This window comes from Carassius auratus, chromosome 16 (assembly GCF_003368295.1).
Source record: "Carassius auratus strain Wakin chromosome 16, ASM336829v1, whole genome shotgun sequence".
NCBI lineage: Eukaryota > Metazoa > Chordata > Actinopteri > Cypriniformes > Cyprinidae > Carassius > Carassius auratus.
In genome coordinates this window covers 1756390-1783702 of record NC_039258.1, presented here as the reverse complement: position 1 = coordinate 1783702, position 27313 = coordinate 1756390, and the positions used below count along the sequence as shown (strand labels likewise).

The window sequence follows — 27313 nt, the reverse complement described above, 5'->3', positions numbered from 1 at the left end:
GTTTATTCTAAGATAACCGGGCAGGTTTCCATTTTGAACTGGAATAGGAAAAGTTCACTAATCGGACAATCTGTCATGATTTACTTATCAGCTGATTCTGATTCATAGTAATAGTCTGTAGTAATAATCTGTTACCTTTTGATTGTGGTTGGCATGAGTGTTACACAAGGGACTTCTAGTTTGGAAGACATTTTCATGCAACTGACATCACAAAACAAGTGTCAGTGAAAATGCATACAGAATCCATATTGCAACTGCATTTATTAAAACAAGCATGTCTGTATATTCATTTAAGATTGTAACGCTATTTTGAGGAGATAAATATGACTAATTTCATTATATACTAATGCATTATTTATTAGTGAAAAATCTTTAAAGACATCTTTAGTACAGGTTTGTCTCCATGCACACTTACGAACTTCATCAGAAGTTGTTCTCTGTGGCAGGTGCTGGTGAATAGGTGTCATAATTTCTGACATGGACAGAGCAAAACTTAATGAGCTCCTGTAATTGATTTTGCTTCGCTGAGATCGTGTGTCAACGGTTTTGTCATTTCTCTGATGATTTAATGAAACCGCTATGAAGTGAATGTAATTTCATTAATGAATAGGCCTACAGTTTGATGCCACACACTGTTGGAGACAATTACTTCTACTGAAAATGAATATAAAATGCTTGTTTATCATAATTTTTATTGAATTTTCTAAAGGTCTAAAGGCTATCATGTAAGTATTTGGTTTTGCATCTACATTGTCTTTATTTTTTACATTAAGACTTGTTTAAAAACGGGTTGCAGTTTCTTAGTGCAAAATTCTATTTGTTTCCTTTTTTCCCATCCAAACATCTCTAAATGTACATGATCGCAAACAACGGTGATTAGTCTATTCAAATAAGCGCTGAGAAAAGTAACAGGCACCACATGATAACGTCTGCACGCACCTTCTGCCGTATTCTTGAGAAGTACGGATTAATACTGATACAAAGAAACTTAAATGGTCTTTTAAAAATTACGAAAAACCAAAGCGTATCACAAATGCGCATTTAGAGTGCACGTTTCAAGCTAAACGTCAATACTGTAGCCCACTCACTCATTACACCTTCATGTTCGCGGTGCGCTCGTGCAGTAGCGCGCATGACGTCATCACTGCATCTGCAAGGACGCGCACCCAAAAACGCGCAGTGATGCACATATAACGTTAGCGTTTTATTTTCCTATTTAAAGCATGTCTTAAAAATCGTCAGCCGGTATCCAAGCTCATATGGTGAGTCTCACGATAATTCAATTGATTGTTATTATTAGAAACCGATCGTTTCCTGTATTTACTGTAGAGGTTGCATAATGACAGAATATAGCTAGTGTTTGTTTTGGTGCGGCAGAGAATGAAATCCGGATGTGGGAATCACATACAGCTGAATGTTGTGAGTGATTTGTGTACTGTAGTTTAGATATATTCAATTAAGTTTGTTAATGAAGATATTATGTTCCAATAGAAAAATGCACTTGAAAGATGAAAAAGAGGCCTGCCTGTTCAGTGCACTGTATTATTCAATGGTGCAATGATCAACATTATACAGGTTTCGTTACTGAACGATTTTTTTTTCAGTAACGCAATGACTAACTGTCCTCTATAAATAACAACTGTTAGACTATCAAACGTGACACTATTGACAGTTAGCTATAATGAAATAATGACATTGTTATTTCAGATACATAACAAACATGGAGAAAGGGAACCAGTGAGTATGCAGCAGAAACCATCCATTTGCAGACATTCATTCTAAAGTATCAGACTCAAGCAAATGAGATGCCTTCATAATTGGTTTGTCATGTCTTTGCAGAGGTAATTCTCATTTTGATCACTTTCTCCAAAGTCAAGAATCATCCGTGGTCAACAAGTTCCAGCAGAAATACTGGAAAACCAAGCAAACCCTGATTAAAGTCACAGGAAAGAAGGAAGATGAGTATGTTGTTGCTTCAGATGCTGATCTGGACGCTAAACTGGAGGTGAGGAACGGACCTAGTCCAAACTTTCCTTTGAGTCTGAATGAATCATATGGTCACGTGATGAATGTGGGTTTTCATACTTCCCTTCAGGTGTTTCATTCAGTACAGAGAACGTGCATGGAGCTCCTTAAGGTGATTGAACAGTATCAAAGGAGAATCAGCTGTAAGTAAACTGCAAATTCACGTTTTAATATTAAGGAGTGCTGTCATACGATTAATCGCTTCCAAAATAAACGTTTTTGTTTAAATAATATATGTTTTTGTACTGTGTATATCTATGTATATAAAAATACATATACAGTATATATTTAGAAAATATTTACATGCATATAGTTATATTTGTATATCAATTATATTATATATGAATATATAAACATTTATGTTTTAACATACATAATAAATAGACACAGCACACACATATTATGTCAACAAAACTTCTATTTTCGATGCAAAACTCGCAATTAATCGTTTGACAGCACTAATATTAAAAAAAAAATTAGTTTTCTATCAAAATGTTCTTGTGTGTTAACAATGTTCTTGTGTGGAAGTGTTTGTAGTAAAAGCTGTTTTGCACAGAAATTCATTGCAGCCGGCTTTGTTTTTTATGTTTATTTGTGAGTAGGTATTGTATGAATAACATAAGTCAAAGTAGTTTTACACACACACACACACACACACACACACACTTTGTACTAAAGGTAAATCAAAATAATGATGTCACTGTCTAAGCAGAGGGATTTGTGCAACCCTATGGAATATAGTCCACTCATGAGAAATGAGGTAATAATCAATATTTCAGAATAATTCAAACTCAGATATTGGTGTGTGATATCTGAGCTTTAATTATTTGACTACAAATCTCACCTCATAATACCTCCCAGTGATTATTTCCAGGATAAACTGAGATGCTCCCAAGCTGGCTTCTTAAAACTGACTAAATATTTAAAAAGAGCCAAAAGAGCCATTCTTTTGAACGGCTCTTTGAAAGGAACGGATCGCGAAGATCCGGATCCCCTCAAAGAGCCATAAATCCCATCACTAGTTTGCTGTGCCGGCAGCTCGTGCGGTGTGTGACTCAGACTCTGATTGGGCCTTCCCAAAAGTCAATCTGAGAGTGTAATATCTGGACACCGCCCCATCGTGTCACATGCTTCCTGCACACTTCCTGGTAGTTATCTGGCCAAAACAACACTGAAAAACCTCTGTACACACAAAATATCCGAACAATAAACCCGCGATTACGATAGTAAAGCTTGGTATGAGAATTTCTTGAGATCTGGGGCGTTTTTATAAAAAAAATCGAAAATGTACATCGGAAATGCTAACTTGTGCAGCGATGAAAAAAGCTACAAATAACATATTTTTACAACAGTAAACGACCAAATTCCACCCCTGATCGCTAAAGGAAATTATTATAAACACTCGATCGGGGTTTAAAGTGAGTTTTTAGTAAAAGTGTACTAATAATTTCATAAATTGTCAGATGTAGCTTGATGCTAACGTTAGCACCAATGCTAATAATAGCAGGTGCTTTTCTTCTTCATAATGCATTTTTGTCTCAATAATTCACGTAAGGTCGTAAGAAAATGTTTTGTTGTATTTTTATAGTAAGACTTTTGATAAATAAGGGCTAAATGCAAACAGAGACTGAAGTGAGATTGCTGCTTTGTGTCTTTGTAAAGCCTGAAAAACCACAATCAAGGCTAATAAAGGTGGAATAAAAACAAAAGAATAATGATAAAAGAATAATGCGGATAATGTGTCATACCTGGCGGAGGTGTGAAAGACTCGTTTGGTGAGAACAATGGAATAACAGATAGGGATTAATTGGGCAGTTTTCACAGCCAAACAAACACAAAATACACAGGAGAGTTTACATGTGAGATCTCACAGAGATGACAAGGGCCATAAATCAATCTGATTAGCCTTCTCTAAAAACACACATGAAATGGCCTTAGAAAATATTTCATAAAATTCACAGTTTTACAGATTCGATTATGAAATTTTTTATGAAGTCTTGGAAGACTTGTGGCCTTAGCTACACTGTGTTTTCAAACTCATATCCTACATCAACAATTTTTTAAATACATTTAAAACATATGTTTTTTATATTTTTATTTTTGTTTTTATGTTTGAGCTTATATATCTCTATTATCATAACAGTCTGAGTGATTCTGATTCCTGAACAGTAAACTTTAAAGTGTCAGCTTTGTGAACAAAGTTTGATTATATATCTAGTCAGAAAGAATCATGAGCAGAAACCTTTTTATTTTGGGTATGTAATTTCGGTCTCCATGCCAAAAAAGGGGGGTTACTAGTAAGGGGTTAATATAATGCACACGTTTATAAATAGCTTGTGAAAAAGAAGCTTAATTGTATTCAGTGTGCACTTGTAGTGTACATCAAATCTTAAACGTGTGTGTATATATATATATATATATATATATATATATATATATATATATATATAATACTTGCAGATAACATAATATTGATGAAATAAAAGGTCACACTTTATTTTAAGTTCCAAATCTCACTATTAACTAACCATTAACTATGACTTTAGGTCAATAAATGAGCTGTTTATTAATAGTTAGTAAGGTAGTTGTTAAGTTAATGTATCGGGTAGGATTGTGGTCATGCAGAATATGTTCTTTAAACCTAATAAACACAAACAGCCAATATGTTAATAATAGGCATGCTAATAAGCAACTTGTTTATAGTGAGAATTGTAGTCCCTATGCTAAAGTCTTACCTTATTTCAAGAGAGTATAGCATGTTATGTTACTTAACACACTAAAGTGCACTTTTAATATTTACTTACTTAATTTTTAGGGTGCATTTACTATTAAGTTTTTTATATATACTTTAAAGTAAATTTTAAATTACTGTTTTAATAATCTTTTGTCATGCTTTAGAAATTATTTTGATGTGCTTTATTGAGTAATGTTGATTGTTGTTTGATATTACATTTAAAGTTAATATATTTTTAAAAGTACTAAAATGTAACTCAGTCAATACAAATGTGAACTCATAAATATGATTAATATTCATAACGTACTGTACACGTTTTAATTGGTCACATACAATTGCAACTATTATAAGTTTAATAAGACAGTGGAAGGAATTTTTAAATGAAATATAAAGATTTATTTATGTCTGGCTTAAGAGTGACAAAATACACTCTTACATTCATCAGTCTTTTTTATATACTGTATACATGTAGTTATTTTACAAGTTATTTAAAAAAATACTTGCAGATAATAGAATATTTTTTTTTTACCTTAAAGTACATTTTAAATTGTTGTTTAAATAATCTTTTGTAATACTTGTGCTAATGTACAAAAGCACATACTTGATTATAATTTTAACTGTAGTGTCAATTGATTTCACATTCAGGCCCAAAGTGAATATATTTTAAATTAAACTTAAAATGGTTCGTCTAAGGCATCGCTAAAAAAAAAAAAAAAACCTTTCTGTACCTTTATTATCAATAATGTGCCGTTCAAACGTTTCACCCTTATTTATTATTCAAAGAAAACATATGTATGTGGCTAAATTCTGATGCTTTTTTCAGTTTTGTCTCAGGAGGAGAATGAACTGGGTCGGTTCCTGCGTTCGCAGGGCTCTCAGGACAAAAGTCGTGCTGGAAAGATCATGCAAGCTACTGGGAAAGCTCTCTGCTTCTCTTCACAGCAGAGGTCTCGTCAAGCTTCTGATCAAATGTGATAGGTTTGGGAATTCTTCTTCTTCTTCTTCTTCGTTTGGTTTATTCGTTTCTCCCTGCAGGCTGGCACTGCGAGCTCCGCTGGGCCGTCTGTACCAGGAGGTGGAGACGTTTCGTTACCGAGCCATTTCTGACACCTGGCTGACGGTGAACAGGATGGAGCAGTCACGGACCGAGTACAGAGGAGCTCTGCTCTGGATGAAGGACGTTTCCCAGGAGCTGGACCCGGACACACACAAACAGATGGAGAAGTTTCGTAAGGTCAGTGTGACTGTAGTGAAACATCATTCTCATCTACAGTAGCGTGGGATGAGAATGTCTTCTAGAAGGTCTGAAATGTCCCTGTTGATCTTTACCTCTGCTGGTTGTTTCTGATGGGCAGCAGTTTGGTCTTTTTTCATCCCTCAGGTTCAAACTCAGGTGCGTCATACCAAGACAGGTTTTGACAAACTGAAGAATGATGTGTGTCAGAAGGTTGATCTGCTCGGAGCCAGTCGCTGTAATCTGCTCTCACACGTTCTGACCACCTATCAGGTGCTGCATTTTAATGGCATCTTGTAGCTTATTTGTATTTATTTACCTGATTAGATAGCATTGTACATGTGATGCATGTATTATTTAATTAGTGATTTTATTTTTACTTGTAATAAATTATCCTTTCAGAACAATGTGGATCATGAGGATAAATATCTGTCTTTTCTTCTATTTCAGACCACACTGCTTCATTTCTGGGAGAAAACCTCTCACACTATGGCTGCTATTCATGAGAGCTTCAAAGGCTGCCAGACTCACGAGGCTTCAGCGCTGGGGGTGAGAGCTTTCAGGAGACATCAATCTCATTATTATAGATCTTTGGTGATGCTCATATTTATTCATATCAATATGTATATGTACTAAAATCTCATTTTGTGTTAAAACTAAAAAAAGAAGTTTCATTTTTCAATGAGATTTGGATTTGTTTCTGATGTTTTGGTTTAAAATAAAGATGAATCTTACTTTTTACTTTTTCTTTACATTTACTCATTTATTTAGCATAGCATATTTGAAAAAAAAACACTACAAATGTTTGGGGTCAGTAAGATTTTTTTTAATTACTACTTTTCAGTAAGGATGCATTACATCAAAAATGACATTGTTACAAAAGATTTGTCTTTTAAATAAATGTTCTTTTTAACTATCATAGTTTTAATTAGATCATTGATTCTTATCATCATTGATAAGAATAATTGTTTTTTAAAGAATCAATTCATATTAGAATGATTTCTGAAGGATCATGTGATATGGAAGACTTGAGTAGTAAATCTGAAAATGTTATTTTACTACACAGAAAAAATATATTTTTTAAAACATAGAAAACTAGAAAACAGTTATTTTGAATTGTAATAATATTTCACAGTTTTTACCATAATTACCGTAATTAGAGAAATGAACACTTTTGTTTCATTTAAGAAATATCTTAAAAGATGGCTAAATAATAACAAAAATGTAATCATTAAGTATGCAGGTAAAATTTTATAGGTAGTTTTATTTATATATTTATAATAAGCACTTTGGGATGTCTGTGTACAGGAATTTTTGTATTCTAAAAGAATATTACAATAAGTACAATAAGGTATAGGAACTTTTATTGTTTATTTAGCCATATATGTATATTTGTTGATATGTATATTGTCTGTTTGTTTTTTGGTTTGTATTTGTTTATGTCTGGGACTACGGATGGAAATTAGCATTGTGCTAAATCCAGCGTATTTACATTCAACTTTGATTTTACGTTCATGAATATGCACTATCCCATTTAAATAAATAAATTGAAATTGAAATATTTTCGATCAAATAAACGTATTAGAATAAGAAAAATAGTGTGTGCTACAGAGCTCAGTTCTCAAGAAGAATATCCTCTTGATATTGTCAGCAGTAGAGAAATGTCTTCACATCATATGGGGCAAGTTGTCACAACAGGAACCTGCTGCTTATTGATTAATCATCTCAAAATAGGCTTTTGTTTCAGATCCGTGATAAAAACAAAACTCTTACATTTATTAAACACTCCCATCTTTGATGATTTAAACACAAAAGCAGTGATATTATGATGCATGTCCAACAAATCTGTTGTGTCTGATACTCCAGGGTTCAGATCAAGCTGCAAAGAAAAAAGTCAAGAAGAAAACAAAGGCAAAAGCAGAAGATGAAGAGACGAGTCAGAATACAGATGAAGCGTAGGAGCTGTTCCGTCCTCATTTATTGTAGTTTGACATGTATAAATCTCTAATCACTTATATCATATATCCTGTAATATCATATCTTCTCTTTCAGTCTTATTTCAATTGAAGAAGAAACTCTGAGCAGTAACCTCATGCAAACAGGTGAAGCTTTCATGAAAGCTGAATGATTTTTATCCACAGATAAAGAGAGGTTCATCCTTAAACCAGTGACTTCACGCTGCGTTTACAGGAAATGATGACACTTTCTCCAGCAGTCAGGAGAAGGATGGCTTGAGTTTGTTGAATGAGATTCTGGGCAGCAGTTCTCTGGAGGACAGGGGTTTCTCACAGGAATGGCGTGAGGTGTTTGGGGAAGATGATCTGACCGGCGGTAACAGAGCAGACACGCAGGTGTCCGAGGAGGAGCCCGCTTTCTTTCTGCCTTCCAAACTACTGGACCAGAACATGAACGGCCAGCAGTCCACAGTCTCAGGTCTGCAGAAACATCCCTTACACAGGGACAGAAGGAAATCTGAAATAGATGATGCAACAAAAATAGATCATTATGGAACAAGCTATACACCAGTGTTCGATTTTATTTTTTTTAACGTTTTTTTACAAATATTCTTAAAACTATAAAGACTTTGTTTACTTGATCAAAAATAGAGACACACAGAAAAATGTTGAAATATAATTACAATTTGAAAGAACGGTTTTATATGAATACATTATAAAATGCAATTTATTCCTGTGATGCACAGCTGTATTTTCAGCATCATTCCTCCAGTCTTCAGTGTCACATGATCTTCAGAAATCATTGTAATATGCTGAATTGCTGTTAAAGAAACATTTTGCATTATTAATGTTGAAAGTAATTGTGCTGCATTATATTTATGTGGAAAGTTCAGGATTCTTTTATGAATAGAATGTTTAAAAGAACCGCGTTTATTTGAAATCTTTACTCTCTATAGTGTCACTTTCAGTCAATTTAATATGGAAGCCCATATCCACCACAGATTATTATTATTTTTATGATTAAATGTGTGCTTGCTGAATGAATAAAGTAAAATTTAATAAGTTAATAAATGTAATAAAAAAAATTGACCCCAAACTTATAGTGTACACCTATTGCAAATAGTCTTAAATATTGTCTGTATTCCAGGTTGGACAACAGCCATTCCACAGAATATTCCTGAAAACTCATCTGTAGCGAGTCAAATCTCTTCCAAACCTCCAGTGAAAGGTAAATATGATCAGAGTCATTTATGATATGTCATAACCAGTATTGAGAGTGTAAACATGATGCATCGATGTGAAAAAAGCATTTACAGTATTATAGAATAGAATACTTAAAAATTTGATTACAATAATAATGCATTTTGTGTTATCTTCTCATCCAAAAAGAATCTATTTTCAGTTGTAGATGTGTGAATCGCAATTACCCCCCCCCCCCCCCCCCCGCCAAACACACACACACAGAGAAAAAAAACCCATAAAAAAAATAAAGAAACACATAATTAAATAATCAATAAAATTGACAGGCCAAATATCAGATTATATTTCAGAACAAAAATGTATACCCCTAACTTTAGGTTGTATTATCGTATATAATCCAATTCTAATACTCCTTTTTTTCATTACAGATACCTCCAAAGATCTCTCTGCTTGGTTCAATCTGTTTGCTGACCTGGATCCGCTGTCAAACCCGGACGCGATCGGTCGAACCGATGAAGAACAGGAGCTCCTGAACGCTTAATCTGTCCTGTTACAGATGCACTTTACGCTCTCGTCGCACAATCATCAGTTCATGTGAGAGGCCTCCAGACGCCTGTACTGGACAGATTCCTTTATGCCATAGATAGCAGTTAACCTTAATTTTTTCATAAAGAAATATTGCTGCCAAAGGAAACTAATAATAATCACTCTGGCCTTGATTCCTTGTGCATCTGCTAGTATTGTCAAAGCAGTTTGATTTGCCATAACATTGTGGATTTTCTTGTATTACATAAATGTATACTTACACTACATTATCAGTAACAGTACGGTAAGTTGTTGTGATACTGCATGATTTTGTTATCGTTATTTATTTTAGGTGTTGCCTTGATCAGTTATGACATAAACGGAAATTATTTTTTGCAAATGTTAAGTAGATAAATATGCATTTTGTCTTTAGTGTCGTCAACTAAAACTAATGCTGCATTTCAGAAGCCTTAAATATAAGAGGACTTTATTACAGTCCTTCAGTTAAATTATTTGAATGAACATTATATAATATATTGTCTAATGGAAACTTCACCTGATGTGAAAGCAGCTATTAATAGGTCAAGGTGTACATAACTTGAAAATGTTATTTTAGATGTACTGTACGGTCATGTTATAAAAAAGCAACTGGGTTCACTTTTCCAGGCTTGTTTCTGGACGGGTTTTATTTTTTATTCATTTTATTTATAAGCTTAATAAAATAAAAGCATGCCCCCCAAAATAATATATAATAAATAATAAAACCTCAGAGCTCATGGCAGGTTGTTGAAAGGTTTAAACATTATAAAAATAAATAGGATTTTTGCTTCCAGAACCTGATTATTGTACTCGTATTATTTTTGTTACGAATACCAATCAAACATCATGGTCAAACCAGGTCGTATGAATTAAGCATTTATGAATATGTTGGTTAACTATTTGATTATGAAAACCGATTATCATGTACTACAAATTACTTATTAAACTACAAACATACAACTGCAATAAAATGTAATAAAAATATGTCAGTGTGATTCTACATAACACATTACACAGTGGGACCGAAAGGCCTTACTGAAGTCAGTTCATATCAGTGCTTTTCTACACAGTGTAAAATATGCATCAGCATAAATCATATCACACTACACCAAATAATGCCATATCATTTTCACTATTTTGTGTTGTATTCGTGTGTTTCTTTAATTTCTAATACCACTGTAACCCTGAACGGCATGAAATGAATAAAAGCAGTTTCATTTTACCCAATAGTGTGACGTTACCTCTTATAATGTACATACACAAATTGCATGCTGCCACCTGAAATATTTAGAAAGAAAATAATTTGAGTTGTTCTCAGAAGAAAGAACAATTCTGGATATGCAGATTAAACATTTTCATGATTTAGAAGTATTCAGATTAAATTAATATGTGCACATTTTACAGGTACATTATCATTTTTTTATTTAGAATGTACGTTTCTGTTTAATGTAAACATAAGAAATTCCCCAACCAAGTAAATGCAGTTTAAGTAAAAGAGAAATGAATGCAAATATTTTACTTTGAAAAACGTCACTTTAATATGAGCATCCAGCAGTCATATTTATACACCATAACAGTGTCACGTGAATAAAAGACTAAAAACACATTTTTATTGTTCAATAAACATATGAACGTTAAGGCTGGGCAGCATATTGAATATGCACAATATATTCGCAATCATTTTGCTGGCAATACAATGACTGTTGAGGTGAAATAATGTTTCTTCTACAGAAAAAAAAAAATATATATATATATCATCAAATGACTATTGAAATATGATTAATTAGCTATATCATCCAGCCCTAATGGAAGTTAAACCCGAGTTATGTGTTAAGGAATGAAGCACATTTGTTCCCGTTGATTATCTGTCATATCTAATGCGTTTTACTTGGTTAGTAGGATGTGCTGCAAGGTTAAGTAAAGATTTGTGCATTCCAGCAGAATTACATGAAACCCCAAGACAAAGTTCAACATAATGGTCCTTTTGTACAACCATTAGCAAGTACAATATTTCCTAGAACAGTCAGCTGTTTGAGATCTGAGCTGTGATTGGCTAACTGAGCAGCAGGCACTTCCTAATACTGCAGCGTTCAGACGTCACGGGCCGCAGCTCTGTAAACGAACCAGACGTCTGTCCTGAACTGGGACGAGCAGCATCATCTGACGGGAAAAGAGAGGAACACAGCAGCTTCACCGGACAGAAGGCCGAGCCGCTGGGAGTGAAGTTCACCTTGTTTCTGTCTGGGCAGGAGAAGATGGGAAAGCCTTGTGTCCTACAAGTGCTAAAAGGAAAGAAAAGCAATTATAATTATGTATACATAAAGTAGTACATGCTATTACATATATGTCACTATTAATACAGCTATTATTAATGCTATTATCTCTATCAAAATAGTAAAAAAACAATACAATATATATATATATATATATATATATATTGTATATTGTATTTATTTATAAATATTTGTAATCGATTTATATATACATATATAATATAAATAAATGATTATATATACGTGTATACACACACACACACACACACACACACACACACGTGTATATTTAAATACATAGTTTGTTATTAATTGTAACTCTATATTATACAGCAGTGTTGGGGCTAGTTACTCAAAAAAGTAATATATTACATATTACATATTACTCTCAAAAATAGTAATGCCTTACTTTACTTTATTACTCCCTGGAGAAAGTAACTAGTTATATTACTAGTTACATCTTTTTTTCTTAATTACTCTATGATTGCCTGAGATGCATCAGATGGAGGGAGAACATACAAAGGAGGAGTGTTCTTTAGGGTCTTTATCAGTGGCGGCTCCTGCCAATTCTCTCAGGGGGGGGCAAATGTTTGCTCTATTAATGAGGATAGGTCACCCATTCAATTGATAAATTAACGGGTAGTTAAAGATGTAAAGGGAACCGAACTACTATAGTATTAATTAAAAATAAACTGACATTAGGAATCAATCTCTTGCACTCCTTATTTTTCTATATCCGTGTTAACACTATTCAGCAGCATATGAAGACTAACACCAGGATGTGTTTTTTCCAAAAAATACTTTTTACTTTTCGATTTCAGTTTAATAAGAAATAATTGAAGTCACATAAATCACTGTTTACACAACTCACTTATATTACTGCTCGTCAGTACACCTGTTCTCTAATCAGCGGTTAATTCCATCAGGTGCGTGATTTCACATAGAGCAGCTGTTACTACACAGAGCCGTTATTAACTGAGAAGATGCGCAAATCCACGTTCATTTTCAGCGTTTATTGGCACGGTTGTATGAACATATGGTTCACGCACCTGATGGAATAAACCGCTGATTAGAGAATCGGCTTTACTGAGATGCGCATTAACGAGCGGCCGATCGTGATCGGAGCACTCCTACAAAATAATTACTGAATCTCCACCCGTCGAAACTAGCTTTCTGTTGCTGGGAACCTTCCTCTGAAAAAGAGCTTGCCGTTGTTGACGCTTCCATTTTTCCCCATCTGTCTGAGCGTGCCGCTCTGCTGCCGGCTGTCGACCAATCAGTGATGGTAAATGATACCTCGTGCCAAACCCAGACCAATCACTGTTCCATTCACGCCCTCCTTCCCTTCCCTTCTGTTCTCTGTGTTGTGTGCCGTGTGTGTGATGAAGGTGCTACTGGCAAATGTAACGCAAGTAACTAGCTCGGGAAAACTGTAATAATATTACCATTTTCAGACGAGTAATGCCTTACACTACTAGTTACTGAAAAAAGTAATATTATTACAGTAACGCGTTACTTTGTAACGCGTTACACCCAACACTGACAGTATGCATTTTTCACATATATAAAAAACTAAAATATAAAGATGCATACACACACATTTGTGATATTGATATATGTATATATAACATTTTTACAAAATACAAAATATAAAATAAAATAAAAATATAATTTATAACAGCAAATATTAAAACAATTAAAGTATATGTAATACTGTAAATACAAACACATTTGCAAGTATTGCATATTAGTATTGTGGGTAAAAATTCTTCTATGTGACACAACTATTAATATAACTATTATTAGTACTATTATAACTGTTAAATAAGTAAACAAAAATGATATTAATAGTATATGCTATTATATATGACATATTATTATATCACTACTAAAAAGTAAACAAAAATGCTATTAATAGTAGGCCTATATGACATTTTATAAATATTTGTAATCGATTTATATATACATATATAATATAAATAAATGATTAAATATACGTGTATACACACACACACACACACACACACACACACACACATGTGTATATTTAAATACATAGTTTGTTATTAATTGTAACTCTATATTGGGATATTTATACATGCATCATGTATATAAATCAAATCAATACACAATAACAGTTATTTTTTTAGCAAATGCCTAATAAATAGTACATGTAATATTACTGTAAATATACACACCTTTTTACAAATTACAAATGACTAGAAAAGTCATGATATTGTCCACAAAAAAAGAACATGATGCTTTAAATTGCGTGCTGAACTGCTTCAAAACCAGCAAACGTCAAGCAAAACCTTGTACCAGCAAACAGAAAATCTAAGCATGCTCTCTGGATGTGTGCACCAAAAATCCAGGAGGAGTATTTTACAAATATGGTTTTAAAAAGCAGAAAGCAAGGCCTTTCATGAGAACAGAGAACGCAGACAATGTTACTTACATGAGATCTTCAAACACTTTGACTTTCTCGCAGCCCTCAGGAGGCTCACGCTTAAACGTGTAACTGTTGTTGGGGTTGGGAGAGCTGGAAAACTGAGGCAGAGGTGAACCACACCTGTAATCTGAGAGGACCAATCGAGCGTTCAGTTAAGCAAATCTTCCCTTATAAACAAACTATGACAACAGCACTGGTACTGGTACTGAACGAGCGCTACCTTTCTCAGCCTCGGCGGCAGGAGAGCAGCAGTAACAGGGACTGCAGGAGATCTGCGTCTCAGCGCTGTGTGTGTGATGAAGAGCAGGAACAGGAGCACGGCCGCCGTCCCGCACCTCCAAAGCCTGAACCAGGAGGACAAACACAAAAATAATTACACAAGGCTCACAAGGTTGAAATGATTCACTGAAACCTGTGTGTGTTTGTACCTTCTCCTCCTCTCTCCCCCGGTCTTCACAGATGAAGACGTTCTCCAGCTCCTGGTTAACACCGTCACCATAGCTGGGCATTCGACACATGACGGGTCTGGAAATGACCGTATTAGAGGAGGATGCCGAGAGCCGCTTTGGCTGAGAAATAAAAAGCACCAGTAACCTGATTAATGTCAAAGTCTGAATTTATATGTACAGGTTAATCTCACAAAAACAATCAGCTTTAAATTTTACCCCAAAAGATAAAAAGATTTGCTTAAAAGAAAAAGAAGATTGTTTTTAGGATCTTTATGGTTTTTCATATCGGACGTTTTGCATACATTATAATTTTCTGTATTATATATATAAAAAAAAAAAACACACAGTACATATATATACATAGAGGTGCCCAGACTTACTAATATGAAGGACCAAAAAGCATATGTTGCATTATATCTACTTATATATAATGTACCTATTATATATAATGTACCTATTATATTATATTATATTATATTATATTTAAAATTTTTAATTTAAAAAATATATATTATTATTTTAAATCAAATTCAAATTGTTTTCTACATTTTAATGGAAAATTTAAACACAAAATGTTACAACGAAAATATAAATTATATATATAAAAAAAAAAGATATGCTTTAATGGAATGTTTTTTCCCCCCTACTTTTTTTCTTTTCTTTTGTGATATATATTATGGGCTAAATAAAAACAGCTCGTTTGTTTGTTTGTTTTACAGAATTGAAACAGATTTTAAAAAACGTGAAAACTTGACATTCATCTGATGTCGTTTTAAATACAAATCAATTAAATACAAATATTACCTTTTAAAGAAATTAATAGTAAAGATGTTTAGAAAGTATCCAAATATGTTTTATATAATTTAAACAGATTTTTAAAAAAAATTATAGAATTAATTTTTTTTTACATCTATCAGTTGACTTTCTGATGACAAATCGTTTAAATATTTGGGGTCAATATAATATTTTTTTTAAGAAAGATATTTATCATATAAAACATATATATATATATATATATTTTTTTTTTTTCAAATAAATGCTATTCCTTTGAATGCCACTACAGGAATAAAACACATATATATATAAAAAAGAAACAAGTTATTTTTCACCATATGTCTTACCACATTAATGATTAAAACAATTGCAACCTTGCTGAGTAATAAGAGACTTTCAAAATCATTTTAAAAATCTTACCAACCCCAAACTTTTATACACAGTACTACAGTTCAAAAGTAAAACCTTTTTCTGATTACAAAACCCCTAAATTCTGAAGATGACTGCATACAGTAACAGTATAACCCTAGGAAATCGATGTACAGTACCTGGGCCGGATTCAGATGCATCACTTCTTCTTTCTCCTTGATACTGCGGCTTCCCTGCAAACTGCGCTGGAGCTGCTGACGGAGTTTTGCAATCTGGAAATCACATTTTTACCATCAGCAAAAGATAGGATGAAAAAAACACAGTGACACAAAATCTAAGCTCAAGTCCTACAGCCCTAGACCAGATGACTGCTGTATACTAGATGACATGACCTACAATTAACTAAATATAATAGCTGCATCTAACCAAACATTGTTTATATTGCCACAGCTTGGGATTCCCAACCTGACTTTGCAAGTGTACAAGAGCTAATAATGGCAAGTCAAGACATAATGTGTGGGTATGTTTGAGGATCGTTATGGGAAAAGAGGCTAATTATACGCCCAAAGTATGTCTATAAACACATTACCAGCCATCACTTGAAACACTTTTCATGTCTATGTGTATTTTCATGCACACCTCTATGAGATGGTCAGCGCTGCCCCATGATGCCGAGCGTTTGTGCACGTTGACCTCTCCTTCATCCTCAGTCCAAAAGCCAGGAGTCTGCAATAAACATGGTAAAAACATGGTTATAACACATTCACCATGTAAATGCTGACTAGCTTGTTATGGCTTATACAGAATATATTCTTGAAGTCATGTGACCTACATATGTGCATTTTTCATAAAACAACAGGATATTTGTGGGTGGCAAACAGCAAGTGTGTCGCTTTGACCGAGACCACAACACAACGGTGAACAAACACCCGGAGCTACAGACAGCCACAGAAGATGGACCATATGCACCACAAATAAGAGCATCTTTTTCCAGATACTCGCTTTTGATTGAACCTGCAGGTGTCATGTTGCAACTTGAACTTCCAGGATGTCTTGAATGTCTTCTGTTTTGTGGTATGCCAGCTGATAAACTTCTAAGTAACTTCTAAGGTGAAGGGTGGAGGAATATTTAGAAATGTGAAAACTGTTTTAGTACATGTAATAAGAGACAATTATAAAATGCTTTCACATATGGATAAAAAAAATAGAAGAAAGTAAGCAAGTCATACTGGTTTGTAACGACATGAACCGTGTGGAAAAATAAGTACAGTACACCTTTGTACACTTTTGAAAATAATAAACTAAAATAAACTTCAATGTAATTTCTATTGCGATGTCATGTATTTTATATATACAGTGTTACAGTGAAATCTCTTAAATAGGACCTGCCTTACAAAGTGAAGTAGACCAAAAGATCCTCAAAAGTTAGACATCATGACGAGATCCAAAGAAATTCAGAAACAAATGAGAAAGAAAGTAATTGAGATCTATCAGTCTGGAAAAGGTTATAAAGCCATTTCTAAAGCTTTGGGACTCCAGTGAACCACAGTGAGAGCCATTATTCACAAATGGCAAAAACATGGAACAGTGGAGAACCTTCCCAGGAGTGGCTGGCCGACCAAAATTACCCCAAGAGCACAGCGGCGACTCATCCAAGAGATCACAAGAGAACTGCAGGCCTCACTTGTCTCAGTTAGAGTCAGTGTTCATGACTCCATCATAAGAAAGAGACTGAGCAAAAATGGTCGAAAACTGCTGCTGAGCAAAAAGATTATAAAGGCTCGTCTCAGTTTTGCCAGAAAACATCTTGATGGTCCCCAAGACTTTTGGGAAACTACTCTATGGACTGACGAGACAAAAGTTGAACTTTTTGGAAGGTGTGTGTCCCATTACGTCTGGCGTAAAAGTAACACCACAATTTAGAAAATGAACATCATACCAATAGTAAAATATGGTGGTGGTAGTGTGGTGGTCTGGGGCTGTTTTGCTGCTTCAGGACCTGGAAGACTTGCTGTGATAAATGGAACCATGAATTCTGCTGTTTACCAAAAAATCCTGACGGAGAATGTCTGGCCATCTGTTCATGACCTCAAGGTGAAGCGAACTTGGGTTCTGAAGCAGGACAATGATCCAAAACACACCAGCAAGTCCACCTCTGAATGACTGAAGAAGAACAAATTGAAGACTTTGGAGTGGCCTAATCAAAGTCCTGACCTGAATCCTACTGAGATGCTGTGGCATGACCTTACAGGGGTCATATAATGCCCTATTTACATAAGTTGATATGATTCTTTAGGGTCTTAATGAAAAGTCTGTAACATAGTTTGTTTAAAATTTCTCCATGGTAGTGTAAAAAACACATTTTTTACCCAGTCAAAAACATCTCTTTTCAAAACACGCTGGTTAATGAGCTCTGCTGACCCTGCCTCTCTCTTCCATCTGCTCTCTGAGAGACTGTTTACTTTAAACAGGGGGTCTGAGGTAAGACACAAGTCCAGCCTGAGCTGAATCGCTGCTGTCAATCAAACAATGGTGGAAGGGGCCTACGACCGTGTGACGTCACATGGTCAGACGGCTCGATTTGAGAAAGGGGAAAACATTTAACGAGATAAAAAATTTGTTATTGATTTTTATCATTATAAGGTTGTTGTGTACAAACACTGCCAAAACACATTTAATTTCAAACAACTTGTAAAAAGTGCATGTAGCATTATATGACCACTTTAAAAAGGTGGTTCATGCTCGAAAACCCTCCAATGTGGCTGAATTACAAAATTCCTCCACAGAGCGCTGTAACAGACTCATTGCAGGTAATCACAAACATTTGATTGCAGTTGTTGCTTCTAAGGGTGGCCCAAGCAGTTATTAGGTTTAGGGTGCAAACACTTTTTCACACAGAGACATGTAGTTTTGGATTTTGTTTTCCCTTAATAATAAAAACTGCATGTTCTGTTTACAAAACAGTAATGCAAAATGTTATTACAATATAAAATAATGGTTTCCATTTTAAAACTCTTTAAAATAAAATGGATTTCTATGATGCAAAGCTGAATTTCCATTAGCCATTACTCCAGTATACAATGGAATATGGAATGCAATGTCATGTATTTAACACACACACACACACACACACACACACACACACACACACACACACACACACACACACACATATATATATATATATATATACATTCCCAGTGCAAATAACTTTTACTGTACCTTATGATTACACTTAAAATTATAGATAAATAAATAAAATTCTTCGTTTTTCTAGTGCAAATGCCTAAAGCTTCTTAAATTATTATACATTTACTTGAGAAGCAAACTTACATAAGTTTTGTTTTAAGAGAAAATGATCAATATTAACATTATGATTTAAATATGAACAAAAATCTGCCAATGGGCTCAGAAAAATTTACTTAATTTAAAGGAAAAACTGTTTTCTTATCCCATTTACAGATATTTGATTGTCACCTAATGTTGTTCAGTTTATCAAAAAACAAACTAAAGTGAAGATGCATACAGTATATTCAATTTGCATGTAAATGTATCTTGTTTTAAAAATGTTTAGATATTTGCATTAGAAAACCAAGCCAAAATACAGAGGAAGATATTCATATTTTTCAGTGTATGCAACATTTAATGCCATGTCTTTATGTATTTAAGACTTTTTGGTCCACTTTTAAGGCCTTAGTTTATAGAAGGGTGAACTGAAGCCCTGTTTGTAATATTACCTGAAAGTAGTATTTGAAAATATACTTTTATAAGTATAGAGACGCAAATCTTTTTCACAAATGTAAATTTTTGGGTGAACTATCCCTTTAAGGAAGTAAACCGGGTCAATTCTGATTTGATGTTGACTGAAGAAAACAATCCAACAGAAGTTTTTAAACACCCATCATTAATTCGCCAAGCACTTTAAACAATGGCAAAAGCTGTTGCTGTCAACAAAGAGCCACGGCGTGCTTCTGCGGCATGAAGAGAGAAGTTGAGAGAAACGGGCTGATTTTGACATTCTAGGCCGCTCCGGGAGCACGAGGCCTCCGCGAGCCGGATCAGACATTAGCATATGTATGGATCTCACTGCAGGCAGCTCAGTGCAGGCACACAAAGAGCTGTCGGAGAGCGCCAGGTGGTGCAGAGACACACAGCCATGTGCTCTCCAGCCTTAGGTAGTGTGTGCACACACCTACACAGACACACACACAGAGCGACAGGTGCAAACTACTGCACCTCCAGAAAGAATTCACTCCACACAACGCCAGCCAGAGCTTTCTATAACGGCAGACTGCCACGAAACATCGGCCTTTTGTGATGGCTTTGTTTCAGGAGAGGCGAGGGGGTCTCAGCGGAGCTTAACCACAGAGTGCTCAAAGACTTCATGATACTAATGAATAAAGGAAACTAAACCCAGTAAGAATAAACCTCATTACACAGATGAACATTTCGACCAGTCAGAAGCAGTTCAGCTAACGAGAAAAACCGGCCTTCAGTATACACTGTCTGGCTCCAAATCAAATGTACTTACTTAAGAGACATTTCTGGTCTTATTGAGAATTATTTATCAGTGCACTTTTCTTTTAGATATTGCAAAAAAAAAAAATTGTTTATTAATGCATATTATTTAAGATATTAAAAAAGAAATTTATTCATTGGTGCACAGTATTTTAGTTATTAAGAAAAAATATATAATTTGCATCACCTCTGCAGCGGATAAAGTTACTTTTTTCAAACTTTTTTTTTTTTTTTTACTTTTCCTTTTCAAATATTAAATGTACTGAAAATGCCTCTATAAATCAATATATTTTAAATATGTTTTCCATGATATTTATTTTTCACAATTAATATTTACAATTCTAAAACATGCAAATATCTTTTAAAAACAAAATGTAAATAATATGCATACACATACATTAATAATTTTCCGTTCTACATTATAAATCAATAAATCCATCCCTGATCGATAAAACTGACATGTTTTATTTAATACCCTATTTAACTTGGAAATACAGCAGATTATGGAAGTGAAATTGGTTTTTCATGCTGATTCATTGTGTGTGAATTACCTAAATAACAATGTCATTGCAATAAAATATGAAATGTCAAATTAAGAGTCATTTATTTTAAAGAAAGAAGCACTTTGGTCATTTTGTGTTTGTGCAATACTAGAATTACATAACCTTACATAACATGATGAAAACAGTACAGTTAGTTCTGAGAAAAAGTTATCATTGTATCAATGATATTTTAATAATGTTTTGTTATCAGTGGCATTCCGACATTAAGTGTAATGTCTCTAGTCGATTCATCAGTACACAAAATTCCAAATAATACACCATTGTCTTTGTAATCTTTCATCAAAAACTGAATCATCTGCACCATCTCTGCAACAAATTTCCTTTTCCATTTACGTCACTGGCCTCTTATTTTTCAGCTCTCTTGGCTCTATTCTATAATGTAACGCCCACTTTTTCATAAATAAATTCCTGATGATACAATCAACATATTGTCTTGTTTAATATCCTGTTTAATTTCATTTCTGATTATGGAAAGCAAAGTGGTTGAGAACAACATTTCATGCCGATTTGTCTCATTATCTAATATCATTGCATTAAAACACTTTTCAAGCATTCATTTCATAAAACTATGATTTTAAATGCAAAAACCATTGAAATTACATTTTAAATGACTATTTGGTCACTCTCTGTTTGTAACACATCAGTATTAGTACTGTAAGTCATTGAGTGTAGTTAGTTCTGACAAAAAGGCCTTATATCAATGGTTTGCAGATGCAGCTTGATTGATATGTTGTCTAATGCAGTGATATTCAGACACTGTAGTTATCAGATTAGTTTAGGGGTTACTATGTGAAGTGTCAATCAAACTGTATGTGACATTGACTCACCTGTGTGGCTTTATCACTCATACAGGATGCCTGGGGTCGGTACGGCTCTCGCGGCCACTGTCCAATTAGGTACTGCTCAGGCAGCTTGTCCGATGAGGGCGGCTGTCGACTGGCTGATCGAGCTTGCGAGAAAAAAAGAGGTGTTTTGGATTATCTACTGTATGCAGAGGACAGTGATATGAGACATTACTGCAGTGCGGTGACAGAGAGGAAGTTGGTGGGTGTCACTGGAAACTGATGAGCTTTTGCCTGTACTGTCATAATGGTACTGAAACAGAACAAGAACAGATTGTATTTATGATGGAATGGAAGTAACAGAAACTTGATGTTTACATTTTCTGATGGAAATTTGACTAATGTTTGACCATGCAAAACACACTTGCTTACAGGTCTAATTCAAGTCTGATGATAGCCTGATCTCTCCATATATTTGCATGACAATGCACGACATATTATATATATATATATATATACAGTATATATATATATATATATATACAGTATATATATATATATATATATATATATATATATATATATATATATATATATATATATATATATATATATATATGTATATATATGTATACAGTGGGGCTCGAAAGTTTGGGCACCCCTTGCAGAATCTGTGAAAATGCGAGTAGTTTTAAAAAAATAAGAGAGATCATACTAAATGCATGTTATTTTTTATTTAGTACTGTCCTGAGTAAGATATTTTACATAAAAGATATTTACATTTAGTCCACAAGACAAAAAATTGCTGAATTTATTAAAATAACCCCACTCGAAAGTTTGGGAACCCTTGGTTCTTAGTACTGTGTTCTGTTACCTGATGATCTTCGTCTGTCTTTCTGTTTTGTGATGGTTGTGCATGAGTCCCTTGTTTGTTCTGAACAGTTAAACTGAGAACTGTTCTTCAGAAAAATCTTTAAGGTCCTGCAGATTCTTCAGTTTTCCAGCATCTTTGCATATTTGAACCCTTTCCCGCAGGGACTTTATGATTTTGAGATGCATCTTTTCAGACTGAGGAAATTTGAGGGACTCAAACACAACTATTTAAAAAGATTCAAATATTCACTGATGCTCCAGAAGGAAACAAGATGCATTAAGAGCTGGGGGTGAAAACTTTTGGAATTTGAAGATCAAGGTAAATTGTACTTAATTTGTGTACCGGGAAACATACAAGTATCTTCTGTTGCTTACAAAGGGCAGAACTAAATGGGAAAAATTTTTATTTCAACAAAATAAGACAAATTTGGCCATCTTCATCGTGTTCAAAAGTTTTCACCCCCCAGCTCTTAATGCATCTTGTTTCCTTCTGGAGCATCAGTGAATGTTTTTTTTTTTTGTCTTGTGGACTAAATGTTAATATCTTTTATGTACAATATCTTACTCAGGACAGTACTAAATAAAATATAACATGCATTTAGTATGATCTCTCTTATTTTTTGAAAATTACTCGCATTTTCACAGATTCAGCAAAGGGTGCCCAAACTTTCGAGCCCCACTGTATATACATATATAATATGTTATAAATAAAACAATAAATTAATATAATATAATAAACACAATATAATATAATGAACCATTGCAATGTAGAATACACTAGAATACAACTTTTTTGATTAAACGTGTTCATGCATATATATATATATATATATATATATATATATATATATATATATATATATATATATATATATATATATATATATATATGTTTTGCTGTAGTGTGTCAGTAGTAAATATCAGTTTCCATTTCCAAACATTATTTTTGCCCTTAATTCTAATAATCCAGTGAGATTTTTGTTTGCACAAGGAGTTTGACAAGAGATCTGATCGCAACACAGAGATCTGTCTGGAATAACATGAAGAAACAGAACAAACTGAGACAGACTCAATTCAGAAGAACTATGGCAATGTCTCCAAGACACTTCAAGAAACCTACCTGCAAAGCTACTAGGACAAAAGCTTTTTTAATGCGTAGTGTGGTCACACCAATTGTTGATTTAATTTAATTAAGTTAATAGAAGGTAATAATTAATAAAATCGATTTATGGCATTATTTTTGACAACATCTTCACTTTACAGCATTTTTACACAAGTGCCTAAAACTTTGGTCACTTAGGATTAAAGTGTCTACTAAATGACTAAAAGTATATGTAAAGATATTAACCGAAATGAACTAATTGACTACAAATGAGTGTTCTCACATGAAAGTAACCCTCTGAGGACACACAAGGAGGAAATGAAACGAAGTGAAACAGCTCACAGTGAAACCCACATACATGTACACACATGCACCAACAGCTGAAATTCAAAACAACTCGCTTGCATGCAGCCCACAGAGTGATTCCTGTGAGTGTTTGCTCTTTGCTCCAGCTCTGCAAACACAAATGTCAAAGCCTATGCAAAAGAGCCAACATAATGGCACTGTCGGTTTACCCTCTTCTCATTGTTTTACACCATTGTACTGAAAGAAAACAACTCAGCAAGTGACACTCATTATCAGACGTGTTGCAGCACGGCCGGTTACAGTTCAGGCCTAGAACACTGAAGCGGTCTGAATGATAACCATCAACTCTGAAACATTTTCAGCCCAGTACACACACCTTTTCTCAATACACTTGTTGGGGGACGGCTATGCTACATTCACTTGCAGATTGCAGAGAGGCAGCTGCAAGGTCTTTGTGTGAAGGAGAAGCGTTTCAAATGCAAATCTACACAAGCATCAGGCACTCCATGAGGACGGGAGATCTGAGCTGTCCGACTGAATAGTTACAGCCTGCCTGGCCAGAACCATTTAGACAGTAGTAGTTTACTCATATAAGAACGGGATGTAAAAATGTGAATGACTGTCAAGACCGTGTTTTGGAAATAATTTGCTGATCTTGCACAATTAAACACTTGTGAACAATTGGTTACACAATGAAACCCGAGTAGATGGCCATGTTCAGAATGGTATACCAACTTACTAACTGTATACAGTAGTGCAAAACACAACGCCATTATAAATGTCTCCAAAAACAATGTGCTACATTGTTGTCACATGACATTGCATGTTTAATTCATCAAGTAGTATGAAGTTATGGTGCATTCAAGTCATGTCAGAAAGACTGTATTTATGAGTTGAATGTCTGTGAACACTACCAGCATGTCATAATTACTGGAGAACTATCTTTAAGCCCTGAGTTTCCAAGTTTGGGGCATGTCAGTGAGAAACCATGCCAGTTGTAATAGCTGCAGCCTCTGTATTAATGGTAAATGTGAATCTTTCTTTTTTTCTTCTTTTTTTCTTTTACATAGAATTAGCAAAGCAGCATGTACAAAATTTTGTACTATACAATAAAGAAGGAATATATAACAATTTAATGTACAGCAACTTCAGAAATTGAATAAAAGTTTTTTTGAAGAAGTTAATAGTTAATTTTTTGTACAAAAGGTTACCCTTTTGTAGAAAAGGGTCAGATGGTAATTACTGAAAAATAAACCATTATATCTAAATAAAATCTCGATTTTATATGTGATAACGATCATATGATTGTATAATATCTTAATTATTACACGGCTACCTGTCAAATAAACAAATAAATGAACATGGAATATTGATATTTTATGCAGCTTAGCATTACATTGCACAGCTATGTAGAAAATCAATTGACTGGGACATTGTTCGATTATGAAGTATAGCATAATTACTATGAGATATAAATGTCAAAAGCAACTATTGACCAATCAGAATCAAGTCCAGGGAGCAGTGCAATAAAAAGAAAATATATGATAGTTTACAAAATGGTTCATAAAGTGGTCTGTGGTTCATACGATATTTGAACATTTTATGGTTGAATGACAATGTATGGTTCTTTCTTACAAAGAAAGAAAGAAATAAATAAAGAAAGAAACTTACATGGCCATAAAACTTAACAAGTCAATGAACTGATGTTTTTGTTACAGAAACATACTGTACGTACACTAACACACACACACACACACAAAGTTGCAGTCTTTATCTGAAGGTCTTGAGATCTCTCGATGGTCACAGAAATGTGCCGTTGGACTGGATCTGGGTCTTGGTGGGTCTAGGTTTGGTTTGGGTGTTATCTCTAACTATAATATACAATACAATGACTTTAAATCATTCCTTATTTTATTTGTACGGGATCTGGCTATTCTACCAAACTGTTCTTGAATGTTTCTGAATGTAAGTAAATCTGTATTAAATGACACTGGGCTTATAAAAAAAATGACTTAAGGCTATAATAAACAACATTGGGGGGAATCAGTGTGAGAGATGCAGTTCAATCGAGCTCACGTTAAATATGAATTATATGCCTACGCAAATTAACAACAAACTCAATAATTTAAGTTAAAAGAGGTTTAAATTACAAATGCATTATGTATTTACAAATTCAGGTGTTGCTTTTACTGTTTTCATAACTTGTGAAAATAAAGCTTACCTCTCCCTGCTGTTATAAAGTGATTCTCTGATGGGATCCTGGTGGGCTTAGTGATTTGTTTCATGTTTTCAGCATGTGATGATGATGATGATGATGATGATGAAGGACTTCTGCTGTTTCTTGAAGAGAAGAATGACGTGGATGATCACTCCATCTCAGAGGGACACTGTTAGAGACAGGCTGAAGTCTGTTGCACTTAGTGTGTATTTGTGCACGAGATGCAATAATAAACTCCAGAACGAGAACTGAAAATGTGTTCATGCGAAAAGCCGAGTTATTATTACACCTCGCTTCCTCTTAACCTACTGTGCGCCCACGAGCCTGTCGTTCCCAGTAAAACTCTGAATCAAAGTGGACGCAAAGTTCAGAAGCAGGTCCAAACTCTCTGCGCTGACAGATGTGTAGCAGTAAAGGAAGTGGGCGGGAAGAAGGAACTCGCACGCTGAATCTGATTGGAACAGAGAGCAGCGACGCTCGTTCCTCATTGGCTTATGCGTTCCATCTTACAACGAAGAACCAATGAGATCGCTTCTGGGGTGGAGTTTAGTTTTGTGTGGAAAACAAGCATTTTGCCTTAGAGCTGTGGAATGTTTTATGTTGTCTCATATTCTGAACAGAGAAAGTGTAGGAGGTTTATATATATATATATATGAATTATCTTGAAGGTATAGTTACAGCCATAGCTCAAAAGTGAATTGGATGTATGACTGCAATGTATTTTGCAGAACAAAATGGGAAAGTCTCAACAAGTAATGTTAACCACATACCATATTTTACCATATTACTCATGAATCCCCAAAAAGCTAAGCAGAAAAACACTAGAAATGTCCCAGAAGAGAACCCATTTCTCCAAAATGCTAATGGGTGTTTCTGGTCTAAGGACTGCAAACTTAATGGCTTCATTGTCATGAAAATGTCATAA

General features: G+C 34.3%; 2 protein-coding genes across 3 annotated transcripts; one reads left to right on the top strand and one right to left on the bottom strand.

The window, feature by feature from the left end:
* The first annotated feature begins 1094 nt into the window (after window positions 1-1094).
* Window positions 1095-10939, top strand: LOC113115703 (islet cell autoantigen 1). Of its 2 annotated transcripts, none has more exons than XM_026283254.1 (13): window positions 1095-1262; window positions 1708-1737; window positions 1873-2005; window positions 2096-2168; window positions 5583-5706; window positions 5795-5993; window positions 6141-6266; window positions 6444-6542; window positions 7860-7948; window positions 8046-8095; window positions 8184-8426; window positions 9096-9176; window positions 9577-10939. In XM_026283254.1, the coding sequence occupies exons 2-13, from the start codon at window positions 1721-1723 to the stop codon at window positions 9687-9689; spliced, it is 1347 nt and encodes a 448-aa protein (XP_026139039.1). In that variant the 5' UTR covers window positions 1095-1262; window positions 1708-1720; the 3' UTR covers window positions 9690-10939. The 2 variants fall into 2 exon arrangements, with proteins under 2 accessions (XP_026139039.1, XP_026139038.1); XM_026283253.1 differs by having other exon boundaries at window positions 1099-1262; window positions 1840-2005.
* A 284-nt stretch (window positions 10940-11223) lies between these two features.
* Window positions 11224-26802, bottom strand: glcci1b (glucocorticoid induced 1b). The gene is made up of 8 exons (XM_026283252.1): window positions 26392-26802; window positions 21935-22056; window positions 16666-16752; window positions 16206-16298; window positions 14863-15003; window positions 14655-14778; window positions 14441-14561; window positions 11224-11994 (listed from the first exon to the last, which is right to left on the bottom strand). The coding sequence occupies exons 1-8, from the start codon at window positions 26453-26455 to the stop codon at window positions 11766-11768; spliced, it is 981 nt and encodes a 326-aa protein (XP_026139037.1). The 5' UTR covers window positions 26456-26802; the 3' UTR covers window positions 11224-11765.
* Window positions 26803-27313: the final 511 nt, after the last annotated feature.

Excerpts from the sequence above, each read along its gene's own strand:
- LOC113115703 (XM_026283253.1), top strand. Across the intron at positions 5,994-6,140 it reads AGATGGAGAAGTTTCGTAAG|GTTCAAACTCAGGTGCGTCA; the intron begins GTCAGTGTGACT and ends TTCATCCCTCAG. Across the intron at positions 8,096-8,183 it reads CAGTAACCTCATGCAAACAG|GAAATGATGACACTTTCTCC; the intron begins GTGAAGCTTTCA and ends CTGCGTTTACAG.
- glcci1b (XM_026283252.1), bottom strand. The coding sequence starts at position 26,455 with ATGAAACAAATCACTAAGCCCACCAGGATCCCATCAGAGAATCACTTT. Across the intron at positions 16,753-21,934 it reads TGAGTGATAAAGCCACACAG|ACTCCTGGCTTTTGGACTGA; the intron begins GTGAGTCAATGT and ends TGTTTATTGCAG. Across the intron at positions 11,995-14,440 it reads AAAGTGTTTGAAGATCTCAT|CACTTGTAGGACACAAGGCT; the intron begins GTAAGTAACATT and ends CTTTCCTTTTAG.